The sequence below is a fragment of the Onychostoma macrolepis genome, chromosome 09 (assembly GCF_012432095.1).
Source record: "Onychostoma macrolepis isolate SWU-2019 chromosome 09, ASM1243209v1, whole genome shotgun sequence".
Lineage (NCBI taxonomy): Eukaryota > Metazoa > Chordata > Actinopteri > Cypriniformes > Cyprinidae > Onychostoma > Onychostoma macrolepis.
The window spans coordinates 16,381,960-16,407,035 of record NC_081163.1 but is presented as its reverse complement, the minus strand read 5'-3'; the positions used below and the strand labels follow the sequence as shown (position 1 = coordinate 16,407,035).

The following is a 25,076-nucleotide window of genomic DNA, read 5'->3' as shown; positions in this document are numbered from 1 at the left end:
ACATGCTTTTTGTTTAATACAATTTAATTTAGTCATTAAAAGGGAGTTTAAACAGAAAAAAAAGAATCAAGAAAAAAAGAAAGAAAAGAAAAAAGAAAAACATAATTTGGAAAAAAAATTTAACTAAATTTTGGAAAAAAATAAAACAAATTTCATAGGGCCTAGATGACAGACAGAGACTGACAAAAAGATAGAATAGACAGAACACACAGATATAGTTAGACAAAACTACAGATAGAACAATAGATGGTTAGACAGAATGACAGACAGACAAAGAGAGACACAAAGACAAACAGAACGACTGACAGACAAACAGAGATAGAAATACAGATATAGAGATATAGACGACAGATGACAAACAGACAGAATGACAGACAGAACAACACAGACAGATATAGTTCGACTAAATGACAGATAGAACAATAGATAGAGAGACCGACAGACAGACAGATACTCACGTGAGCAGCAAAGGCCCTGTTTTCTTACTCCTAACAACATAGTGTGGCAGTAATTACAGTATGCTGGCTTGTTAAAATGCTTCAGTCTCCATACATGCTGCCCATCTTCCTGTACATTCTGAATGTATGTGAAAGAGGAACAGGAATTAAGATACTACATATACTACGTATTATTTCCTCTTTATAACTCACAATTAGTTTTTCCTCACCGTCTCCATTCCCAGCAGGACCAGGAGTGGTATGGTGGTCAATCCTCCTCTGATCCACTCCTCTAATGTGACCGTTCCATCCCGGTCATAATCAATCTCCTCCATCATCTCCTTCAGAATCTACAATATAAGACATGAAATAAGGGACAATAAGATATGGATTCCAATATGCAAGATTGGATTGCATGGTGGAAACATTTAAAGTGATTCATACTGGTCGTAGTTCTGTAGAGTCCCATTCTAGATACTCCGCTACATGGACCATCTGGTTTATGATGCGGTCGAGCTCCTAAATCGACAGATATAATTGCTTTAAATATTATACACTATAAAGCATACAGTTTTTGAAATGACTTTTTATGAAGCCTGGTATTTACAGTTCTCTCCAACTATCAGTTCAAAGTTTCCAAAAAAAAAAAAAAGATCAATAATACTGTGAGAGAGGCTCTGAATCATCAAGTTCTAATAGCGTTAAGATGAATGAAACATTCAATGAAAGGATGATAATAATATTACATAATCCAAATGAAATGCACTCTAACTGTGTGTGTTGTATTAAACTTGTATGTAAATCTAACATTAAACTGCAGTACTGTGTACTGTGCATTGTTAACCCTTTGTTGTTTACAGCATCAATCTAACCACAAAGTCAAATAACTGGACATTTCAAAATGACACAATATAACGGAGATTTCAGACTTACCGAACTGTCCAGCAGACCATTGCCATCTGTGTCGTACAGCCTGAACATGACTTTAGGGTGAGAGAAGTAAAAGATAAGAGACTGCATCTTTTTGTAGTGTAGCAAACATTTGTCAAGTACAGACCCCATGATAGCACCTGGAGCTCAGCTTATCAAAAGGCAGACTGAGGCAGCTAGTGAGGATTAGCTTTGGACACAAATAACTTCCTATGCTAAAGAAAGCTTGGCTATGCTAACTCCATGGTAAATAAGGACAGGAGCAGAGATAAGCCCTTACAGAATAAGAGAAAGAGATTCTAGAAGTCTCCTGTCACTCTCACTATGTGTAGGTCAGAAGTCGAGTAAAATGTAGAACTGACAAAGGTGTTGTTGGGTGTACTATATGTAAATATATCGACTTATTACTTAACAGATTTACTATTTATAGCTAATAACTTATACACTACTTACTTTTTTCTGTATTACAAAAGATTTCCATTTCAAACAAATGCTATTCTTTTGAACATTCAATTTATCAAATAATCCTGAAAACGGTTTCCACAAAAATATTTAGCAGCACAACTGTGATCAACATTGATAAGACATTTTTCTTAAACACCAAATATTAGGGTGATTTCTAAAGGATCATGTGACACTGATAACTGGAGTAATGCTGAAAATTCAGCTTAGTCATCACATAGGCTACAGTAACTGAAACAAAATTGACTGTTCAAACATCTCTGATCCATATCTGCTTCTCATATGCTGTGTTTAAATATGAACTGTCAAGTAAGGAAATGAAATTTGTGACAGCTGCCAAGAATGAGGTGACTTTTCACATGTTTGTGACTAATACTGTGCTTTCTGTGGTTGGCACGACTGGTTTGGAGACATAATTGACAAAATTACTCAAAATATATACATATATATTTTTACTTTTCTTTAGAAGAAGTGGAAATTATTGAGGATATGTTGTCTTAATGTAAATAAAAAGGAGATTAAAGGAAGAAACCTCCTGTGACCTCTAAACATCTGATAAACTACCATAACAAAGAGAACTATTTGAACCAAATAAGTATTTGAAAATGCCTTAAAAAGAATCCCTCTTAAAAATGTCCTAAAGACAGCTTAAAAAAAAAAAAAAACCTTACCAGAAAATTATTTTTGAATAATTTCCAACTTACACTCAAGCTTATCCTCTGGCGTCCCCCTCTCCAGCAGGGACAAGTAGCACACAATGTCTTTAAGGAAGACCACTTGAGGTGATGGAGATCCTTTTTGTGGAGAAGGACTCCTCCGGAGAGATGTACGATTTTCTGATTGATTACGCTCTGGAAGAATGTTAAATTATAATTTTTCAATTCAATTCAGTTTTATTTATAAAACACATTTAAAATTATTGCTCTACACTTATAATACTGTATATATAATGTATCAGTAATGACACCAGATATCACACCAAAATATCTGTGAGGGAGCATCCGGATTCTTATCAGGCAACATTGCCTTATAAGACCCTTGCCATGGATTACACATGTAAAAAAGGGCAGTGAAGATCAAGGTTGTCCCGTTGTTCATGACTCTGACCTGGGGAGAGGCGCGGGGAGTTGGTAGACTTGGAGAGAGCCAAAGCATTGCTGCTGCTGCTGCTGCTCACTGGGGGATTGGGCAGCGTGCAGGGTGAGCGGTGGGGGCCTCTGGGTGTGTGGCCCCCTGTGCCTGAGCGTTGTGAGGAGGAGCGGGAGGAGCAGGGTGATGTGGTGGCCCCTGAGCCTGGAGTGATCCCTGCAGAGTTCTCTGGTGAATGTCGGCTCATAGCACTCAAAATACTCTTCCCATTCATACCTACAAGGAAAAAAGCAGCACAGGAAAATAGAGAGGAGAATGAAAGTGATGATCTGAAATGAGACAGGAAGAAACATAGTGTAGAGTTTCATTCACTAACTGTGTGTACATGAACATTATTAACAAAAAAAAAAATCATTATCAATAACTTCTTTTTTTAAATTAAAATTTAGTGAATATACTGTAGATATACTGTACATGGATAGATAGATACTATCTACTACTGGTCTGTTTACCCCTGCACAGCGCTTTAAACTGTTCAGTTTGGGAAGTTTTGGAAACCACGACAGGTAGAATGACACATTGCAGAATTTTTTTAATATTGCACAAGGTACCAAGAAGGAAGCTGGCGGTGCATCACGATTGTCACCACAGTCACACAGTGGTTGACTTGACACCATGGATGAAAATCATATCTGTCACTGGTTGCTTTGTTTGACATCACAAATAAATAAAAAGAGCTGCCAAGACACACCAAGACAACACATAACAACACCAGGTGAAGGAACACGTTTAAGTCACAGCCGTGATGCAAGTCTCTGTCCAATCAAATCACACCACACTTGCTGTGGTACCTGTTATGGGTGCACAGACCACTTCGGTCTGTATAGAGATGCCTGCATCAATGGACTTGGGCTCTGCAGACACAGGGGTCAAAGTAAAGTGGAACAGGAGTAAAGCAAGACAGACAGAGGAAAAGATAGCTGGGATAGTTTATGAGCACAGCCAGTAAGGGACAGCTTAATATGGCAGATGTATTACTGCCATAATGAGCATTTCTCATTTAGCATTAAGAAGTTGCATTAAAGACAAATGGAGCAACAGAATTCACCGATTGTACTGTATAAGACAGTCGAGAGAAATCAAGGCACTAGATGGCACTGTTGGCTGTCGGAACTGTATACTTACCTAATTTTTGCCCTAAATCACCTCAGGTTAACAGTAATAGCAGCAGACACAAAGCCACCAGCATCTTTTCATTAAAGTGTAATCTTACATCAACCTTGCAAAGAGTCAAACTCTTAATTTGTCTAATTTTGCCTTTATAGAACAATGACTCAAGGGTCATGGAGAGCCTGAAAAGCAGACAGCATGTCCCCAGGCAAGAGCTGGTTTCGTCGCATATCACCAAAAAAAATGCTCATCAGATGTGTGGGGGATCGCCAGACGTTTACCTGTTCATTATTTCAGTCATGCAGGCTGAGTGTTTATTACAAACAGGTTTACAAGCAAACTGGTTATGCAGTCTAATTAAATCTAATTTAAATGAAAAGATAAAGTGTGATCTGAGACCAAAGGTGAAAGTACTTTATTTTTAATGTATAAAACTGTTTTGTATTGATAAGAAGAAGAAATGTGTCTTAGGCTGATGATACACGGGACAACGTTTTGAGCAATGTCGCCGTTAACGGGCAACCAGGTGAGACACAGGGCCCACGACCGATCTAAAGTATCCAGATAGAAATTTGTTATCCATTCTCAATGGCAAAGTGCCCAAACAACATTGCTCAAGAAAAGTTGCCCGGCAAAACTGCTCAAAAAGTTGCCCCATGTATCATCAGCCTTAAAGGGATAGTTCACCCAAAAATGAAAATTCTGTCATCATTTACTCACCCTCAAGTAGTTCCAAACCTGTATGAATGTATTTGTTTTGCTGAACACAAAGGAAGATATTCTGAAGAATGTGGGAAACAGAGCAGTTCTGGGGCACCATTGACTTCCATAGTATTTTTTTTCCAACTATGGAAGTCAATAGTGCCCCAAAACAGTCTGGTTACAAACTTTCTTCAAAATCTTGAATTGAATTGAATTCTTCAATTTTAATTTTTGGGTGAACTATCCCTTTAAGCTCCAAATCAGCATATTAGATTGATTTCTGAAGGATCTTGTGTTACTGAAGACTAGAGTAACGGCTGCTGACAATTCAGTTTTGCCATCACATTTATATAAAATATACTCAAATATAAAACAGTTATTTTAAATTAGTAATTTTATGAAATATTACTGTTTTTTTAAATCAACTAAATACCGTATTTTTGATTAAATAAATGCAAATAAATGAGCATATGAGACTTCTTTTTTAAAAAACATTAAATAATCTTTCTGACCCCAAACATTTGAACAGCCAACCCGATCTCATGAAAGTGCGTTTAATAGTACGCCAAATAAAAACGAAAATTGGTGGTATTGATACGCAAAAAAGGACTTTGGCGTGTCTATGCTACGTGATGGGTAGGATTAGGGTTGTTGTGTAGATGCATATCATATGTAAGCGAAAACTGCGTATCATATGCACGCCAACAAATTTCGGATCATATGCACGCGAAAACTGTGTATTATATGCACGCCAAAAACGCGCATAGCATAGACACGCCAAAGTCCGTTTTTGCGTATCAATACCATGAGTTTTCGTTTTTTTTGGGCGTAATATTTATACGTATTTTCATGAGACCGGGCTGGAACAGCAGAGTATCTATTATGCCAATTTTACCGACTTCAAACTCACATTTATATAAAATATATGTAAATATAAAATAGTTACTTTAAATTAGTAATATTTCATAAATTACTGTTTTTACTTTAAATAAATACTGTAATTTGATCAATTAAAGGCAAATAAATGAGCATGAGACTTCTTTTTTAAAAACATTAAAAAAATTCTGACCCCAAACTTTCTAATTTCTTTCTTTCTAACTTTCTAATCTATTATGCCGATTTTACCAACTTCAAACTCACATTTATATAAAATATATATAAAACATTTACTGATCAAATAAATGCAAATAAATGAGCATAAGAGACTTCTTTCAAAAACAAACTTTTGAAGAGCAGAGTATCTATTATGCAGATTTTACAGAATTCATTAGAAATGAAAGTATAACATGCTGAGTAGTGATGCGCGGATGGCAGTTGTATCCGCGGGGCCCGCGGGTAATCCGCGGGTCGGGTGGGTAATGTAATAAAAAAATACATTCTAATTAATTGCGGGTGGGTCGCGGGTGGATGAGATAAATCATTAGTGATGTAAATATTCTCTAAAATATGAACGCGTTTTAAATTAATTTTTTCATCAGGCAGACAGACAGATTTAATTTTTGTGTGTGTTCGCCTGTTCGGGAAGTTGCAGTGACAGATACAGTGGCATTCCAGATAAAGTTCGAATGGAGTAGGCCTAAAGTGTGTGTTAATGCTATTAAGAAAGTGCAGACTATAATCTGGCCAAAGAATAATTAAATGTTAATTTAAAACCCCTTACGGCTCCGACGACGTTTTGTTCCATCCTCCACGCGGTGCCAAATCACACCAGGAGCGAAGCAACTGGATTCGCGAGACCACGAGATTCTGGGATGCTTCTGAAACATGCCACGGCGTGGCTGGTATAATATATATATATATATATATATATCTATGGGTTTAAACACAAGCATTGACTTGACTAGAGCGACCGTGATCAGCTCCGGTGGCCACGTTGGAGCCGTAATGCACGGCAGACGTGATACGCAGATCAGCTCTCACATCACTGAATCTGCTTTTAAAAACGAACCATCCATTCATCATATCATCGTGCAAAACTAAGAATTAGTCTAATTAGAATCATTGTAATGTGACGATCGGGTGCGGGTCGGGTCGGTCATCTAAATCAGAGAAAAATATAGGTTTGGGTGGGTGGCGGGTGGATAATTTATTTGAAGCAGCGGATTCAGGTGACGTCTGAGCTCACCCGCGCATCTCTAATGCTGAGTAAACTGAAAAAAAAAAAAAAAAAAATTCCTGATGAATTTCTTAGTATTTGATTTGCACCTCTTTTGCTTTAATGGCAGCAGCACTCTAGATAAACTGCAAAAGTTTGATTAGTGACCTTCAAATAGTGAAGAATTGTAAATATTTCAATTCGGGACAATTTTATTTTATGTCATGAGGTTCAACATTTTTCAAAATCCTAAAACTTAAAGCTTATTTCCAGGTATAAATCGGGACCCAACTGTTTATGTATCAGCGTACAAGTGTGTTTCAGTGCAGTTGTTCATTCACAGCTCCCAAAAAATTAACCTCAGAAGAAACTGACACCTGTTTCTCCTATTATAACTGCAAAAATAAATATGAAATACAGACTTTCATGACCCGTTTTAGACAGTATAAAGGCATTTTGAAAGATTATTTACCCAGCATGCCTGCTCCAGATCGAGAGGTGTCAGGGGAGCTGCCTCCACCATTCTTGCTCTTGAAGGAAGTGAAGAGGTGTTTGCAAAGTTCCTCAGGGATGTCATTCTCCAGATAGGTCGTCATGAATAGCTGGAAGCCCTCATAGTCGATGGGCTGCAGGAGACAAGTAGAGAGATGATGAGAAATGAGATGACAGGAAGCCAGAGAGACGAAATAAAGCCATGAATATGCAGCTTCCTGCTCCTTTATGTTTTCAGCAGAGAGGATGTTCCTGTCTTTGGGCATGAATGACACGCTCAGGCATTTCATTATGACACATGGCAACAAAAATACAGAGGGAGCCCACTGACACACATCAAAATATTGTAAAACACATAAATTTGCACATTTTTTACAGCTCATAGAAACAAACTCATCGGAGGTTACAAAAACACCATGATGAAGAGGCCGTTAATAGAATTTAAAGTAGCACAGACACATGGCTCACATTAAAAAGCACTGGGCGTGACCTCTGATCTTCAGTAGACATTGTAGCAAGACTATGTTGTCAGACAGGGATGGGCCGGGGCATGCAGTCTGTAGACACATTGAACCACAGAACATGCAAACCCAGAAGGTAACAGCTTACTTGGTTGAGAACATCTTGCTTCTGTGTGGCAGTCAGAGATATATGAAGAGGGTAGAGGGAGAGAGGGGTTATATACACTGCAGTGGTTGTTCGTGCAGAGGGAAGGGATCAGTGAATGGTGTTACCTATTGTATCCTCTGCTCCTCTGACACTGAATGAACTGACATGATTCCTTCTTTAATGCTGTATTGCATTAGTCCACCTGCATCATACTTAATGCTGTTTTGCAGTTTTAGTGGCAAGGGAATCCACTGTTTTATTTGCATAATCCGGACCTACTTCTTTAAGGTGGTAAAATTCACCTTATTTTTCTCATAAGAACATGCGCGACCATTTGCAAATTTTATGTGCGAGGTCTGGTCTTCCGGTCCCATTCACTTCCAGTTATTTTTAGCTGTACAAAACGGCTCGTTTTGCTGCCTGATATTGCAAACTGGTGTTTCTTACCATATTATTTTAATGTAATATCTTAATTATGAACACACTGGTTTGTTGTGCAAACAGTTTTACCGTTTACTGCACTTTGTTATTCTTTTCGTTACATCCCTACAGCGGCTAATGAACCGGAAGTCTCGCACATTCACAGAAAACAGCTTACTTCCACGTTGAAAAATAAGGTAATAAAAGGACTAAAAAGGGGAAATTTTTATTAACATTAATAAAAATATTTTCGTTAATTTACATATAAAATTAGCATAGATAGGGGAAAATAGAAATGAAACAAATACACTATAGTTTGGTAAGATTTTTTTGTTGTTTAAAATTTCAAGTAAAATGTTTTTAAGTTTCTTATGCTCACCGAGGCTGCATTTATTTGATTAAGAACAAAAAGTAACTATTTTCTGCTTTAATATATTTTAAAATATATTGTATTCATGTCATGGAAAAGCTTTTATTATTATTTCTTAAATATTTTTACACGGTTGTGCGGCTTACAACTTTTATGGAAATGTGTGAGAACTTAAATTTTTTCTTCTTTGAGTATTCTTTGATGAATAGCAAGCTCAAAAAAAAAAAAAAAAAAACATTGAAAAACTGTCACTTTTGATCAATTTAATTTCTGTCAAATTAATCAATCAATCAGTCAATCTTACTGGTCCCAAACTTTTGAACAGTAATGTACATTTAAAATGTTATGGTTACAAAACTAATTTAAATACATGTAAAAAAAATTTTTTTTTTTAATACATGCTGCATTATAAAACTTCTTGTTCTTCATTATATAATTTCTTGTAAACTTGTAATAATGAAAATGCCACCAGACAACAAAAACACCAGGCTGTGCTGAGAAAATCAAATAAAATTTAATAAACACGTTAAACTTAAACTGGAAATCTCTGAAAAACTAAACTAAATTACTAAATTTAAAATGTAAAACCAAAAGCCCTTGAAGAGAACTCACTACGGTTTAAGCACATGATTCACTAAAGAAAATGTGCAAATCGGGCACTGGTACATAATCTGCACCCACTAATCTGTTCTAAGACAATTAAGACAAAAAAGGGGTCAATTCCCCTTTAATCATATTACTGCAGGAATTAACAAACCTAAATCCATAAGATCCCTCTTGTTGCGGAATTGAAACTCTGGAAAAAGGCAAAAAGCCAATAAGGCAAAAACAGGCAAGACATGTAGGAGTGAAGGAAGTGGAGGTGGACAGAGAGGAACTAGCATGCAAAGGTAGGCTATGCTTGAAGGGCTGCAAACATTGGGCAGATGCACACCAAAAACAGGAAGGTGAAAGTAACCGAACCCAAATGACTCTCTTTGTCTAAGTATTAGCAAACACGTTTAATATGTTTTGCTGGTGTGAAAAGCAGCGTAACCAGCCGTGGCTGTAAGAGAAACTTCCTGTCTGACTTTCAAACGTGCAAAACACAGAGCCTGGCCCTGCTATCAAATAACGCAGGAAACAATGAACCGTTTATTTAACCTTTCACCGGCGCCCATTTTTACAGTCACTCTTCCTTTGACAAAGGTTACAGAGTCACCATAATTAAACATCATTATACTCAAAACAGCCTGCGAGGCTGCGATGAAGGATATTTACAGCCCAACTGCAATCAGACAGTCAATCGTGGCTGTACACATGAGTGAAATACCGTGCTCGGTCATCGTAAGCAGGCAGCACAATGACACTCATGGCATGTCACCTCCATTTCGCAATACTTCCAGACTTTATGATTTAAACCGAACCGATGAACAATGCGAAGTATGCGATGTCACACCACAGCCAAACTGGCGTCAGCTTCAAACCCATTAACTGCCACCGGTGCTCATTCACTATTGATTCAGCCAAGGCTCTGGGTCACAACCTGTGGCGCCAAACCCTGAGCAGCCTCTTATTTATGTCAGTGCGGAGGAGAGGAGAGAAATATAACGGCGACACTCCATAAAGCAAATTATAGATGGGGCTGCCTGCTGCTGGCTTTGTTGTCACGGCAACGTGATGCATGGGCTTTATGATGTCAGCGAGGACCTTCTCTAATAGGAGGCGATATCTGGCCACTTCGTTTCGGGGAGCGGATGACTAAGCATTTCCTGTAATGACTTGCGGCCTGAGTCAGGTTCTATTGGTGTTCTGTCAAGTCACAGCCAGAAGCTCCACTGCCTCTAAACAGATCATTTAATCAGGCCAGATCACGGCTGCTCCTGCCATTACATACCTGTTCAGGGTTGTACTTGGAGAGGACACCATTTCCATGAAACTCTTCCAGGACATCTTTAAGCTTCTTGGAGGAATCTGTACAAAAAGCAAATTAAAAGGAAAACATTTAGTCAGACATACAGCTGTACTTATAAGTGCAGTATATATTGCAATGGAAATATTTAGATACTCTACTGTTCAAAAGACAGCAAAGACATTCAGAATGCTACAAAAAAGAATACAAATTTTTAATGAATGCTGCGAATGCTGTTCTTTCAACTTCATATAAAGAAACCTGAAAATGCGGCTGTAATGTTAATGTGCTGCTAATGGTAGACATTAGATGCTAACATATTATGCCATTTAACAGCCGCCACTTACACTTCAGTGTGTTTTCTTCCATTTAGTAATTGGTCCCTAAACTAAAGTGTGACCAAACATAAATAAACAAACAAATGAATCTTATTTTCAACTCATATTGCGCGAGTTGAAACTCTTAACACAATGTTGCCTCCAAACACAAGAGAAATGTACTTGAAACTTTAACTACATGCATCATTATCCATAACATTTTGAAAAAAGCCATTGCATTTGGTATCCATTACTGGAAACATTAGATGTATAGTGCAATCTGACAAAATAGGCTAATTAAGTAGAGATAATAGCTGAGCAGAAAATGTCACCAAAGCTTATTAGCATTATGACAGGAGAAATGAATCTGCCGCCCCAGGCTTCATTTTTATTTTCTGAAAGCACTGAATTAGTTGTCACACACGTGTCTTCTGACTGCCGCCCAGGGGGGCAGAACAAGGTGTTTTCCTCATAGATGATGTTAATCTCCCCCAGTACTGATAGCAGTCATGAATGCTGATTGGCTAGCTCTTTTAATGGTTATTATTTCCACATGCTTAACCTCCTCCCTTTTAATTTCTACTGGATTTTTAGTGCCCTTTAAGAAAATAAACAAAATATGCATTTGACTTAGTCACTTGATTTCTGCAGGACTGGCACATACTCATTAAAACCAGGGTTGCTTTTGTTAACTAAAACACAAAATGATAAAAATACTACTAAATACTACTAAAATGATACTAAAAATGACTAAAACAGAAATAAAAATAAATGAACACTATGTAGAAATATATAAAAATAGGTGATTGAATAGAAAATTGCATATTTGTGAAAAAATTACCAATGACAAATGTGCTTTTTTGGCGTTTTGACCTTTTTGAGGTTGACAGATCAGTCACGAACCATCATTATATAGAAAGAGAAAGATAGAAAGATTCTTTCTATATCCATTTTCTATTAAATAAATAACAGCATACAGGTTCAGGACAACATGAAGGAGAGTCATCGGTGGATCGGCACAAAAGTTAACGATGCAATGCATCGATTTAAAAAAAAGTGTGCATCGGATACAAGTTGGCTATTATAATCGCAATGCATCGTTTCTAACATATTTGCATCAGTAAAAAATGATTTATTTGTATAGAATTATTAGTAGATGCGCTATACTTTTAATCACTAAGAAAGTGACGAATAATTTGTGACCAATATTTTATATTTATTTCTCCTCTCTAAACTGTTTCTCAAGCACGTCATGTAAATATGACGCATCACAACACTACGGAGACCGAGGCATGTCCTGAGAGTAACATAGAATATAGATTAACATAGAGAGGCACATCCCTAACAATGACATAATATTCATTTGGAGGGAACTGTCAGCTGAAATGGAAAAAAAACATCTATTTTTCGGGTAACGTAGACCAATCATGTTCCGTACACAATGATGTTCCATACAGATGACGTTTTAGCGCCGATCGCTAAATAAATACTTTCAGGGCGTACATAAACTATATACAAGTTATCTGTGTCGTCTTCGTTTCTCCCTCTTTCACCCTCGATCAAGACAGAGACCCACCCTCCCACCGTTTGTTTCAGTGTTGAAATAAATACTATTTGGCTTGCTACCGATGCAGATAACATGGCTAATTAACTAGCTAACGTCAACTAGTTTCTTCACAGAGCGGGGAATAGCAGACTAAAGTACTAAGTTTCTGCGTACAATAATTAAATTTAGCTGGTATCACGTCTATAATTTTAAGCCTCCTGCTATTGTTTACATCTGTTCAAAATCACGACATTTAAAAAACAAACAAATTGCTGGCTCACAGGTGTCTTTGCCACTGTTTGAATGGCACAACCTGATTTAGCTGAGTTCGATGTGTTCCTAGGTCAACATCTTTGTTGACCCTGGAACAACATTGTGATTAGCCAATCAGATGAAGAAACAGTTTATAGTTTTTGTGAAGTTTAGGCTCACAATCAGTGTTTGGTGCTTGTACATCAGTATCATTCATCTATCATTAAATCTGATTTTAGGTATTACTCACGGGTAAGGTTAGGTTTAGGTGTAGAGATATGGTCAAGACTAAATTTTTGGATTAAAATGTTGTTACAGGGTCAACAAAAGATGTTGACCTAGGAACACGTCGAACTCAGCAAAATCAGGACGTGCGTTTGAATGTTATATAGAGAGAGACAGTGTGTGTGTGTGTGTGTGTGTGTGTGTGTGTGTGCGTCGTGACAAATGAGGACATAAATTTGTATAATGACAAGGGTATGACATAGGTATTACAAGGAGAAGGTGACTTTTCAGGACATTACCCCATGTCACCGCTTTTCAAAACGCTTATAAATCACACAGAATGGAGTGTATTGAGAATCTGAAATAGCACAAAGTTTCCTGTAAGGGGTAGGGTTAGGTGTAAGGTTGGTGTAGAGCAATAGCACATACAGTTTGTACAGTACAAAAACCATTACGCCTATGGGATGTCCCCACTTTTAACTAAAACAAACGTGTGTGTGTGTGTGCGCACGTGACACACACTCGCACTCTCTCCTTATGTTTATGTGCACACATCTTTGTACCTCACCGCTCATAACTTGGACTGAAAGATGAATGTGTAGAAAGTGAGCATGTCTCCAAAAACCTTGTTGAGCTGCAGGTTTAATGATTGCATTTTTTTTTTTTTTTTTTACAGAAATTATGTTTTGATTTATGTTTTTGATTATTGAGCTGTAGGTTTAGGTTCACTTAGTTTATTGCATTTTTTTTTTTTCTCATTTAGAAGGATTTATTTAATTTTTTTTTTTTACAGAAAATAATTTATTTGTGTTCTGATTATTGTTGAGCTGCAGGTTTAGGCTCACTTAAGTGACTGCACTTAACTGAATTAACAAGAATTCAATTATTTATTTTAATTATTTAGCCTGACATGTTTACTGTTCCAAAATGTTCTATAGGTTTCTTAAAAATAAAATATATTGTGTTGTTGTTTTTTTACCCAGACATTTAAAAATAACATATTTTAGAGCTGTAATAGCAATACCATGATACTGTGAAACCGTGATATAGAATCTCATACTGGCCCATGCCTAATTAAAATTTAATATGTTTTCAATAAGATACTGGAAAGAATTTCTGTTAGTGAACAGTTTTTTTTTCTTAACTTTCTGAAATGACAAATGTATCTCCAATTATAGAATCACCCATATAGAGACTCAGTGGTTAAGGGAAAAACAAGTGGGGGCGGAGGCAACGCGACAGACACTCATAACTGAAAACCAAACTGCACCCACTATTTCATCTGAGCAAAATTAGTCTTTCCTCAACAGGTAAAACCCAGAACAAAGCAATCTGGTGATTTCTGTGGTCGGAAAGACTGACATCACACTTTTATTATCAATCAGAGGTTTACAAGCCGTTACAGTTTCAGATCCTAATTCATAAAATGCAGCATAATGTTAGAGGTAAAACATACCAGGGTAAATACATCTCTGTTCTTTGGACTGTGACATTTTGACTGACAGTATTAAATGTACAAGACTTATCATTGATTTAAAGACTGACACCAAACTCCAAACTGCTAGCGGCTTCTGCGGGCAGCAAACACATCCTCTAACCAACAGACCTGTGTTTCTGAGTTTCAATTAGCTCATCATGACAAATTTATTCCACTGATTATTAACACCAAAACAATAAAGCCCCTTAGCACCTAGCTGAGCCTACACATTACTCAGTGGCAAGAACATACACACCGTCTTCCTCTTGAGGACAACCTACATTCTATGACATAATCAGTAAATAGAGTTGCTAGGGCTGGGCAATAAAACGATAATTATCGCGATATAATTTTCCTCAATAAAACAATATGAAGAGTTTGATAAATGTTCGGTATAATATTTATGCACCAGAAGCAGAACGAAACAGCACAACTCATTTGAACCACGCCACATGGGCCATTTATCTGCTTGGCTCAAAGTTCAAACGGCAGTGCAGCGTGAGCTCAATAGAGCAGATGCGTTTACTCACAGATGAGTCTCGGTCACGTGAGCACTAAACAGTGCTGTGCGCTTCAATTCAGCAAAAAACACAAATGACTCGAACGAGTTTAAAGCCAGATAAAACAGCTCTGACAAAAAGGAGAAACACTGTGCGCAATGATACAGTCAGAAGGCTTTTCAATCTACAAATCCCCATTATTTACCATGGATTTACTGTAGTAACACTAACTGCACTGTGGTCTTGTGTCAGAAATGTGGGTACTCGTATCGAATTTTATAATATTATTAATGCAGACATAAATTAAATGTATTAAAGTGGTAATGAATATTATTACAGTATTTTCGTGATTAAGCTATAGCGTTTGTGCATTTATAGTAAATGTATTTAGACTACTGTTTTTCATACAAATACCTAAAAACCTTATAGTTATATTTTTACCATAGTATTAAGGTGCTATATGTGTGGTTTTACCTGTGGTTATCATGATATAAATGCATGCTACTATGGAAGTCAGAATAATTAAATTTCGCCATATAAATATGAGGTTGCTACAATTTTTACAATGTTATAGATGATTTTGATAATGAAAAAAAAAAACCATCTGCATCCTAACACAAGCTACTACTACTACTACTACTACTACTACTATCAAATGTGCACTTCTAAGAGGCAAAATTAATATTATTTTTAATATTAGCAACACAAACCTGTTTCTTGATTTGAAACAATATCACTCATTAGAAACTAAAAAATGAATTTTTCTATTAAGATATTTATTTTGTTAAGGAAATGTAATGGTCTGGTTTCTAGAACTTTCACTTTGGAGCAAAAATCTGGCTTTAAACTTGAAAGAAATAAAGATTTGACATTTATCGTGATTATTATCAACATTGACTGATATGAAAAAAAAAATATTGTGCAGTTTTTTGGCATTATCACCCAGCGCTAAGAGTTGCAAACCAATATTTCTTTTCATGCTGAAATGAGAAATCCTAGAATTACCTTATAGTACTGCTGAAATCTGTGCCAGACTGGCCTGGCAATTCATCTGTGAGACGTAGTTAAGTTTAAGATTAATGCCTCATCTCACACCTACTGAATTCTTAATGGAAATGTGTCCGGTATCCCAGAATATACTCCAAATAAGGCATGTGCTATTTTTAAAGGCATTATACCTTAAACATGGCATGCTGGCAGAGTTCAGGGTGAGAGTACTTCTGACTGATTATTTAGTCTTCACTGTTCCTCAAGGGTTTTTAATCAAATCTGTTACCAGGGGTCGCCCTCAATGAAAGAAAAGTAATTATACTGACTTTATGAGTATTTAGATTTATTACCAGCATCTTACAAGCCAATTAACCTCACAAAGCACAGATAGATGCTTAATTTGGAAATTTCATGGTAATTTTACAGGTAACCTCTGTAAAATGGTACAGAGGTCTCTTTGGAATTCATATTAGCCTGGGAAGCCTGTGCAGATAATCACACAACAACATGGGCTTTTAGAGGTTTAGTATGTGAAATTTAGTAACATTTTACTTAAATTGTAAACTGTAATTCAGAAAATGCCCAAATTTGTGCAAATATTTTACTTATAAAATATAATATATATAACAGATTTAGTTTTTGCATTTAAAGAATTATTAAAAAAATTACTTAAAAAATATAATTAGCTGATATATGAAGATGTATTTTGATTAAGGGCCCAATTCTCAAGAAATAACCATAAACACTTAAACCTTCTGTATTACAGGTTAATAAAGTTCCCTATGACCATGCAAACACGATTATTTAAAGAATTCTGCCATTTAAACAAAATGAAGGCTGTCAAGCAATTTAAACTTTTAATTTAATTAATTACATATTGTCAAATTAATTGCAAATTATTTGGACATCATTTTAGCATTTTGCAATCACCCCCCAAAAGATTATTTAACGCAGATATTTGGGGGGAAAACAGTATTCATGCTTATATTATATCGCTTAACTATATGATATGATATAAATATTAGACAAAAACCATATACCGGCATTTTTTCTATCATGGGGGGATGTGAAAATACTAAATATTATTACGTTATATATATAAAATCTGTTTTGTTTTCATTGTGAGTGTACACAAATAAAAGCAGACCTTTATACAGTGATTATTAATAAGACAATAAGTGTTTAAAGTTGATTCTGCTGGTATAAGGAAACAGTTGAAGTGATCGCGCTGGAGCACACACACACACACACACATCAGTTCCAGCATTGCTAACTTGACAGCGAAGTTGGTACTTTATCAAAATAAAATACAGTGAGCCAAACATCAGTGTGCGCGCCTCTGTGTCACTTTTGGAACACGACTGAAGAACAAAGCCTATAATTTACATAATAAATAATAGTTTAGCATTCAGATACGTTACATCGCAAATATGGAAATATTATGGAATATTTGGATTTGAAATAGAAATTGATTGGAAAAACTGGTCAGGGAAGTATATAAATCTGAACATTATTTTATTGTCAAAACACTGCACATAAATACATATATATACTTTTTTTTGTGCAAACAAATGATCAAAAAGTAGGCTAAATGAAAACTTTGGAATCTAAACTGGGAATCAATAAGAACTGAAATCAATAAGCAGAATCAGAATCGGAATTGACAAAATTCAAACAATACCCAACCCTAGCCACATGTTGTGAAGTTCACTGATTTCTGAGCATTTTATGAACACTGATCAGTTGATGGCAAAATTCAAAAAGAGGGTTCTTTGGCGCAACCTGCACACCCATGGCCATACTGAGAGAGTATGTTCCAGTTTTCTGAAGAGACTAAAGGTTTGTTTTCTTTTCAATGTTTGCTTTGTTGCCTAAAATGAACCATATCATAGACTTCAATATCTCTTTGAAAAAGAACTTTGTAACTTTTAAACAAGTATTAAAATGAGTTCAATGTAGTTGTAGGAGTGTTAAATAAATAAAAAATTAAGATGATTTTCTTCATTCAGTTGTTCCATTTCTATAGGTTTGGTAACATAAAAGCTCTTAATTCCAAAGATAATACAAGCTAATCAGTGTATTCAGTAGGTTGCATTAGTGGCATAAGTATACAACAATGCGACAATAAAACAATGCATTTACTTCTTACTTTTGATACTTAAGTACTTTTAAAAACATGTACTTCCATACTTTTACTTAAGTAAAAATCTGTCTTTACAACTTTCACTTGTAGTGGAGTAGTATTTGACCAGTGGTATATGTACTTTCACTCAAGTAAGGAAGTTGTGTACTTTGTCCGCCTCTGCATATATATAATATTTTATATACATGCAAATTGCAATGTTTGCATAGACTGCATCGTTTGCACTCTAATGTTCTTCTTGGCACCGAGTTCAAGCCTGAAGTCAACTACCTGCTTTGCTATTTGCAAATTAATTACACAACATGCACATAATTAGTTTTGTAAAGAAAACACTTAAAATATCATAAACACTGGTGCAACTAAAGCTCCCTCTCAGACTGAGTGGAGTAGTTAGTGACAATGGCAAACGGGCAGATCTTTGTTGACCAGATTAAACACTGTCCTCCTCATTACGCATGCATATGTGACCCTGGACCACAAAACCAGTCATAAGTAGCATGGGTAAATTTGTAGCCATGGCCAAAATTACATTGAATGGGTCAAAATTATCGATTTTTCTTTTATGCCAAAAATCATTAGGATATTAAGTAAAGATCATGTTCCATGAAGATATTTTGTCAATTTCCTACCAATAATATTTATTTATTTTATTTTCTACCGTAATATTTTTTTGCACCCTCAGATTCCAGATTTTCAAATAGTTGCATCTCGGCCAAATATTGCCCTATCCTATAATAATGGAAAGCTTATTTATTCAGCTTTCAGATGATGTTTAAATCTCAATTTCCAAAAATTGTTTTGTGGTCCATGGTCAAAAATGAGCAAGCACAGCCAGTCCTATAACAAAATATGAGCCAGATTTACTAAAAGACCTCATAATAATAGATACACTCAACCATTCCACATTCCCTCAAATCTGTCATAGTACAGTTCCCTTGCAAAATAAGTAAACTGATAAACAAGACCATCACTTTTTAATGTTATTGAAAATTTCATATGCCTGTTTAGCTCATAAAGTGGTCTGCATCAATAACTGCATTAAACGTCGTTAATCAATACCGACGCAGAGAGCACTGGCAGCACATCGACGCGTTACGTCAATATAGCCTACATTCCCAGCAGTGCTTCCTAAAAGTCCAGTGGGTCGGCTGCCGAATGTGTATGCATCCTCCTTCATAATATATTGAAAAAGGCATCAGCTTAAACAGGGGAGCTGAGTGGTGCAGTTATCAAAAAGGATGTCCAAGGACCAACTAAATGGACCGATAAAACCTCTCATCCATTCTTATCCACCTAACAGCCCCAAAATCAATTCCAATCAACCTGCCAGAGGTCAGAGGAGAGAGGCTTCTTGTGCTCAGATACTCACACTCACTGTACTGCTGCAGCTGGGAGAATTCGGCTGGGCTCAGACACACCCAGTCTCCCATCTCGCTGGTCAGAGCGCTCGCAACGAGCCGGGGAACCACGCTGATCGTCCTCAGGTGAGGTATGAGAAGGGGATGGTATGATCTGGCATGATGATGTTGCCTTTTCTTAGTAACAGATGGTGAATTGAGTTGCGAAACAAAGAAGGGACACAAGGACAAGGGCGGTGTGAAGGTGAGGCGTGCCGCACCACCGGTAGGGGCTGGGACTGGAGTAGCTCTGTGGTGGGGAGGTGACAGGTGCACACGGAGGAGCAACTGATGACCTTTCCACCGAAGTTGAAATTTTCAATCTATAGATTGAGAGAGAGAGAGAGAAGAAACAGACTTAGTAATATATCAAAGCTGACTTAAGGTTATCGACTCATATTCAAGCATATTTATTACAAGGTCTCTGATTCTAGCAAACACACCAATAACAACAGAGCCTATGCGTCTGTAATATCTCAATTGCTTCTCCTAGAGATTAAATGGAGAGAACATGAAGACACTTGCTGAAGTCCTGCATCTCCAGAAATCTCTCAGGTGTCTCCTCTAGAGCGGCCTTCAAACTTTTTCAGGCCAGAAATCTCTTGGTAGATTAAGCAGAGACCCCATTTTGCATTACTGAACGTTGCATTTCTAGTCTGGTCAAAATATTTCATATCAAATCATATGTAAATTAGTGCTGTCAATCATTAAAAAAACTAATTCATCACATTTTTTTTTTTTTGATTAATCCCACATTTAAGTTTTTAAAATATAATTTTATATTGCAAGATTTTCACATTCAATCTTCAAATTAATGTAGAAACAACAAAGACAGTATTTTTTTTAAATATTTGTTTAAATGGCATCTTCTTTATAACTGAAAGTGAGTATCACTGATAACAATACTACTGATGTCTCTATGAAGCAGTTTTTTGATGAAAGGGTGAAGACACAGTTACAAAATTTGTGAGAAGATATTAAATAAATCATATAAGGTGAATTACTAAGGCTTGTGGTAGTCAGTTTACTGGTATTTGCACCATTATTTAACACCCAAAAACATGTCTTAAACCACTTTGCGCCTGTGTTCTAAGAACATTACACAAACCTATTAATTGCTGTTGGTAGACTGCGTTGATCATAATGGATGTGAATGACTGCGTCTGTGTTCTTTTGCACACTGTCAATACAATCAACCACAGAACTTTTCACTCCCATCCGCACTTTTATGGAATTGTGTTCTCACACTAATTTGTCCTGATCAGTAAATCTGGCCCTTAGATTGCAAAGCTCAACATTATTATATTGTTATAATGTTATAGTATTGTAGTATATAATAATGTAATCTATTATATATATATATATATTATTTTTACTCATATTTTGAATTAGTTTTTATATTATCCATTTTTAATTTTGTTAAAGCCCCTGCAACACCGTCACACACCACATTTTGAGGATCCCTGCTTTCAGTTTCAGAGGAAATCTCAAAAATAACATCAGCAGTAACTCTCTCATTTGTTTCCATTCAAGAAATTTTAGAACAAACACGTAAGACAAGGTTTATACTTTCAAAACAAAAGGGAACAACATTAAGTCTCCTGAGCTAAGAAAAAGCATCCTCTGAGCAATACAGTGTTACTCCAGGGAGACAGTTAAAAATAATAGTCTTTGTTTTTTGTTTTTTGGACAAGGTGTAAAAGTCATGCTGTATGCTGGTCTTTGCCTTCATTTGGACATTTCGTTTGCTCCAGTACACCCAGTTAAAACAGCATAGCAGTGCTCCTCCATATAGCTGTAAGTTCAAAGGGCCACTCAGCAAATGACTCACATGGGCCTGGCCTGCTTCTGTGCTCAGCATGCCGTACCAATCAATGTCTCTCTCTCTCTGTCTGCTGAATACTCTCGTTCTGTCTCTATTTCTCTCTTTCTGTTCTCAGACACTCCCAATGAGTTTAAGCAGAGAGAAAAATCAACAGCAGTTTGCCAGCACATCCACAGGGAGGGAAAAAACTGACAAAAAACCTCTGCGAAGAGCAGAGGCATGAGAAACTGCCATGATGAGAAGAGGAAAAGACAGAGTAAAAGGACAAAAATCAATGAAGTTGATAGGGCTGCCATGAGTTACAGCATGCCAGGGAGTAAGTTCATGCCCACTAGTTTAAAAAGCATAGAGTGATGTGTGATGTTTGTTGTACAGAGAAAAGAGTCTGAACACAAGGGAGGGTGAAGAAAAGGAATATAAATGGGCCAACACAAATAGTATAAAAAAAAAAAAAACACAAAAAGGAAAATGAAAATATTCTTGGCTGAACATTAAATTTCAGCCTCAAGACGTCATGAATCAAAATACCGTAGAGTTTGTTTGGACACACAGACTTTGGCCTCAACAGCAAAATATACCGAAAGTGTTTTTACATTTCCTTTAGTTGTTTTTTTTTTTTTGTTGTCTTAACTGTGCATACATTTTTGGTTCCGTACATGTGTACTGAAAGAATACAGTGTCATTTTAACTGCTGCATGTGCAGAATGTATTTAGAAACTCTGTATGTAAGGTAAATCAATAAATCAACATTAAAGACAGATAACAGTGTTAGCTGCTATGGGGAAAAAATGTCCTAAATATGCTGTATATTTGTCAGCAATGCCTACTGAGAGGAAGCTAGGAACGCGGAGACGAGGGATAATCTCAAACAACAGTCTTTAATAAACATCCAACAGGTAACACAGGCAGGCAGGAGACACACGTAGCACATCTAGACGTTTAACACTGGACAAAGGAATCAAGGTGCAGATAACACTATAAATACAGGGCTTAACGAGGGGTAATGAACGGGACACAGGTGAATCAAATGAGACACTAAACCAGAGGGAGAAACTAGGTCACGGGGAGTACATGGGGAGAAAAACACACACAGACAGTCCATGGGCGTGACATACTGCCCCCCTCCCGGAAGGCGCATCCTCACGCCTCAGGAACAACATAGGGAGGGACAGGTGGGACCTTGGGAGGAGGACAGACACCTGGGAGGGGGCGATGGAGGGAAGAGCCAGGGAAGAGACAGAGGACCAAGGTGGAGCTGGAGGGACGAGGCATAGCCAGAGGAGTGGAGTCCCGAGACGACAGATGGTCGACAACAGACCAAGGCGGAGCCAGAGGGACAAGGAAGCCCGGCAGAGCTAGTGGACTGATGGGCCACGGCAGAGAGGAGGGAGCTGGAAGCCATGGTGGAGTCGCTGGGTCGACAGGCTGAGGCAAAGTCCGGGACCCAGAGGCTGGAGGCGGAGGCAAGGGATTCTCCAGCCACGCCGACGATAGAGATTGGCAGACCCGCGGTGCTTGCACTGAACAGATGGTGGGCTGAGGGTGAGCAGAGGGGCTGCCAGACAACAGTGGTGGAGGAGGCAGGAGTGGGAGGCTGGGTGGGCATTTCTGAGCCTCTGGGTTCTCAGGGCTGTAAACAGGAGCAGAAGCCCTCCCTGGGCCGAACTTGGGAACGGAAGCCCTCAGTGTTGGACTCAGGGACATGAGTCCTCTCAGGGCTCAGGAACGGAAGCCCTCTCTGGGCCGAACTTGGGGGCTGGAGCAATCTCTCGACTCCGGTCAGGGGCTAGCGCCAACAGTCTTTTCCTCCTCATTCTCCTCTTTTGGGCTGAGGTTAAGGAGATTGCTGCTGTCATCATAGGGCTTGGGAGTGAATTGGCCGACAGGTTTGACAGTGGAGCGGCCTGCGGGCTTGACTCGGGAACAGAATGTCTTACTGGGCTGGACAGGGACACAGGACTGACAGAGGGCTCCGACGAAGGAGGGAGGAGAGGGGGCAGGTCAGCATATAAATCTCTGTGATCTCGCTGTACACAGCTTGCTCCCTCGTGACAGGCATTGTAGCTGGCTCTTGCACCTGGTCTGTCATCACAAGCAGCATCGGCTCCGCGGCGATCCTCAGCTCTGTCGCTCCGTACGGCGATGGCTCGTTGGGTGTGGCAGGTTCAGGCTCTCCATCATCGGTGGGCTCGAGCTTGGGCTCTGCACAGTGGGGGGATGGTGGGCTGGGCTCTGGGTCTGGCTGTGCACTGGATCAGGGCAGGACACTCTCCAGACACTGGATAAAATCACCTCCCTATAGCTCAGTCCGACGGTGCCATCGCCGTACAGAGGTCTGATCCAGAACAGTGAGTTCAGCGCAGCGTCGTTGAACGCAGTTTGAACTCAACCACATACTCCACAAGGGGAAGATCCTTACAGGCTAGGGAGGTGAATAACGAGGCAAGGGGATCCATAAAGAAAAATAGAAAACAAAACGTGGAAACAAAACGGAGGGGAAACACGCAACTAAACCTTTTTTTTTTTGGTTGACGGTCTGGTGTTCTGTCAGCAATGCCTACTGGGAGGAAGCGAGGAACACGGAGATGAGGTGAATCAAATGGGACACTCAACGAGAGGGACAAACTAGGTCACGGGGAACACATGGGGAGAAAAACACACAGACAGTCCATGGGCGTGACAATATTAAGCATTTCAAACCATCTTAGCATACAGTTTAAAGCCACTTGCCATCCTGTCAGATGTGTGCTACCTAAAGCACTTAAGATGTCTTTTCCTCAGTGCATAATTTACATCTTAGGGTTTATCCTTCTCTGTAAATGTTAAAGTCACATGAGTATTTCCATTTTGCAAAAAGGCACATCCTGACAGCAAGTTGCAGTAGTAAAAACAGACTTTATTTAAAGATAAATCCATAGTTTGGTTCAGCAAACCACTGTTTAATAAAAAAAATCTAATATTTTCATTTAGCATAATTTTTCCTACTGTCTGGTGAAGTATTTCATTCAAAATATAACACTGTCAAATCAAACAATCATTGCAGCAAATATGAAAACTAAAGCCTCATTGAGACTGTCAGCCCAAATCCGATTGAAATCCGATCATATTTAGATAGTCTGAACGGCAACAAACTTCATGAAATCCGATTTGTGCAAATCCGTTTCGAGCTACATTCGTATGTGGTTTGGAATCCTATTCAAATCACATTTCTGGAAATCCGTTTCAGTCTGACCGATCAGATTGGATTTAGCGTAGCTTTTTCACATCCTCACGCCACGTAAAACATAAAAACGTGATGCTGAACATCTTTGCAGAAACAGGCTTGTGTCGTTGGGAAGTGCAAGTCAAGCAGAAAAAAAACAATATACTGCTAGTATACGTACTTCTTTGTGTTTTGAAAGTAGCGGAGACAAAAAAAAAAAAAAAAAAGGAAAGCAGTGGAGACGGCAGCACGGAATAAAGCCGCACATTCAAGCTTCCTGCATTTCTGCCACTGCCTCACAAGACGAAATATAACACTACAGCACAACCGCGACAACAAGACAACATCTGTATTGCAAACTGTATTGCTGTTACTTTTGTTTTTAGCATAGGCATTACCACAGAAACTGATGCACAATCAGTAAAAACGAAAGAGCACTTATGGACACACAAATCGGATATGAACAGTTGTGATATGCTGTGTGGACAGTCAGTTATTCAAATCAGATTCCATCCAGATATGCACAAAATCGGAT

General features: G+C 37.9%; 1 protein-coding gene across 3 annotated transcripts in view; it reads right to left on the bottom strand.

The window, feature by feature from the left end:
* Positions 1-25,076, bottom strand: part of LOC131547141 (diacylglycerol kinase beta) — a 145,478-nt gene that overhangs the window by 78,797 nt on the left and 41,605 nt on the right. For all 3 annotated transcript variants that reach the window (XM_058787486.1, XM_058787483.1, XM_058787484.1), the window contains 9 exons: positions 19,487-19,837; positions 10,653-10,729; positions 7,358-7,511; positions 2,937-3,194; positions 2,534-2,680; positions 1,371-1,420; positions 882-956; positions 668-787; positions 459-576 (listed from right to left, as the gene is read on the bottom strand). In XM_058787486.1, the coding sequence (XP_058643469.1) occupies positions 459-576; positions 668-787; positions 882-956; positions 1,371-1,420; positions 2,534-2,680; positions 2,937-3,194; positions 7,358-7,511; positions 10,653-10,729; positions 19,487-19,547 (1,060 nt within the window). In that variant the 5' untranslated portion in view covers positions 19,548-19,837. The remainder of the gene's footprint in view (positions 1-458; positions 577-667; positions 788-881; positions 957-1,370; positions 1,421-2,533; positions 2,681-2,936; positions 3,195-7,357; positions 7,512-10,652; positions 10,730-19,486; positions 19,838-25,076) is intronic.